This window comes from Priapulus caudatus, unplaced genomic scaffold, assembly GCF_000485595.1.
Source record: "Priapulus caudatus unplaced genomic scaffold, Priapulus_caudatus-5.0.1 Scaffold232, whole genome shotgun sequence".
Classification (NCBI taxonomy): domain Eukaryota; kingdom Metazoa; phylum Priapulida; class Priapulimorpha; order Priapulimorphida; family Priapulidae; genus Priapulus; species Priapulus caudatus.
The window spans coordinates 1,500-3,906 of record NW_014577293.1 but is presented as its reverse complement, the minus strand read 5'-3'; the positions used below and the strand labels follow the sequence as shown (position 1 = coordinate 3,906).

At 40.5% G+C, this 2,407-nt stretch overlaps 1 protein-coding gene across 1 annotated transcript; it reads left to right on the top strand.

The window, feature by feature from the left end:
- Positions 1-511: 511 nt before the first annotated feature.
- On the top strand, positions 512-1,782 carry LOC106807747. The gene is made up of 3 exons (XM_014810198.1): positions 512-742; positions 1,257-1,311; positions 1,601-1,782. Exons 1-3 carry the CDS (start codon positions 527-529, stop codon positions 1,765-1,767), a joined length of 438 nt encoding a protein of 145 aa, XP_014665684.1. The 5' UTR covers positions 512-526; the 3' UTR covers positions 1,768-1,782.
- The last annotated feature ends 625 nt before the right edge of the window (positions 1,783-2,407 follow it).

The following is a 2,407-nucleotide window of genomic DNA, read 5'->3' as shown; positions in this document are numbered from 1 at the left end:
TACGATTTACTACGCGTAACTCAAGTTGGTTGAGCTACGCGTAGTAAATCGTAGGTATTCTAAAGCTGGTAAAGGACGAATTTTCCTTGTTTATTGAAGTCACACTCCTTCCCTATTATCTACTTCTGATATATATCCTATTTCCTATTCCTATTTCCTATTTCCTACTTTCTAGCTGCTGATGTTTGCTACTAGCTATAATATACCACTATAGAGTCACTATAGATAGCTGCTCGCAGTGTGTCCTTAGTGATAACCGCTGCTTGCAATATCATAGAGAAGGTGATGAATCTATTCGATATTATAATAACTAATTAACTAGTAGTTCCGTCTGTGTTCTGATTTTCTCACAACGCCATCCACCCCTATACGTCGTACCTTTGTTAGGTGACCTTCAACCCATTGACCTCCCGCTTGACTCCAAAGGTGACGCTGCCCAGAATTAATGACTACTTTATTCTAAAGTAGGCATACCTTTATTCTAAAGTATTCATAAAGAATCAGTACCGGATTCTTATAATGACCTATGGAAACAGTTGGTCCCTGCATGCGTCGACATTATGTTGATTCGTCGTTCGTGCCGTTTCAGGGCAGTATGAGGAGAAGCTTACAGAGAATGAGTGCACTGCTGGTGCTATGCCTGCTCATGCAGGAATTTCACCTCAGCATGCAGTGGCAATTAATGAGTGCAAACATCAAGCCAGAGACGAGACGGCGCAGGCATGCCGACAGCAACCTGAACGTAAGTCGATGCGATGATAACAGCATCAGTTACAAATCATGATGGAAAAATTTAATCGAATCTCTATAGTTCAGAGGAAAATAAAGTTCATCTGAGTTCGATCCCATAATAAAGTTATAAAAACTTACACTGACGAAGTTTTCGTCTATCTCACCGATAGACTTCTTCAGACCTATCGTCCGCGTAAGTTTTTATAACTTTATTATGAATCTAAATAATCAGCATATACTCAAACCTTTATGCGCGTGCGTTTATGTTGATGTTCATGTTAATATTGATGTTCATGTTGATGTTCATGTTGATGTTCATGTTCATGTTGATGTTCATGTTGATGTTCATGTTGATGTTCATGTTCATGTTCATGTTCATGTTCATGTTGATGTTCATATTGATGTTCATGTTCATGTTCATGTTGATGTTCATATTGATGTTCATGTTGATGTTCATGTTGATGTTCATGTTGATGTTCATGTCATACACATGTGCTTAATATATGTGTTATTTTTGCCAACAGGAGGTTCTGGGAGCCAGTGCTCTTGCGCTTGCGAGTCCAGCACGTGAGAAAAGATGTATGTATGTATGTATGTGTGTGTGTGTGTGTGTGTGTGTGTGTGTGTGTGTGTGTGTGTGTGTGTGTGTGTGTGTGTGTGTGTGTGTGTGTGTGTGTGCGTGCGTGCGTGTATGATAGTTTTACGATGGTTTTACGATATTTTACGATAGTTTTACGATGGTTTCACGACAGTTTGACGATAGTTTTACGGTAGTTTTATGATAGTTTTACGACAATTTTTTGTCGGTAGTTTTTTGGTAATTTTACTATAGTTTTACGGTAATTTAATGCCGGGTTTATCGTCCTAGCTGTCGCTGGGATCGCTCGACTCACGACCTTCTTCAGGACCGTAGCACCGCTGGCAAAGTTCATCGCGCCAGGAGTGAAGGCCAGCGCCTACATCGTCGAGATCGGGTTATTCGCCATACATTTTGTACGCCTGGTGAGTGCAAGGGGCGGCGCGGTGCCGAATTAGTCGTGGATGATTGTCATTATGATGGTAGTAGCTGTTAGTACTATCAGGAGTGTATCAATAATCAATCAGGAGTCCTGGTACTATGGTAGTAGGTGTTATAGTACTATGGTAGTAGGTGTTATAGTACTATGGTAGTGGGTGTTAGTACTATGGTAGTGGGTGTTAGTACTATGGTAGTGGGTGTTAGTACTATGGTAGTGGGTGTTAGTACTATGGTAGTGGGTGTTAGTACTATGGTAGTAGGTGTTATAGTACTATGGTAGTGGGTGTTAGTACTATGGTAGTGGGTGTTAGTACTATGGTAGTGGGTGTTAGTACCATGGTAGTAGGTGTTAGTACTATGGTAGTGGGTGTTAGTACTATGGTAGTGGGTGTTAGTACTATGGTAGTGGGTGTTAGTACCATGGTAGTAGGTGTTAGTACTATGGTAGCAGGTGTTAGTACCATGGTAGTAGATGTTATAGTACTATGGTAGTAGGTGTTAGTACTATGGTAGTAGGTGTTAGTACTATGGTAGTAGATGTTAGTACTATGCTAGTAGGTGTTAGTACCATGGTAGTAGGTGTTAGTACTATGCTAGTAGGTGTTATAGTACTATGGTAGTAGGTGTTAGTACTATGCTAGTAGGTGTTAGTACCAT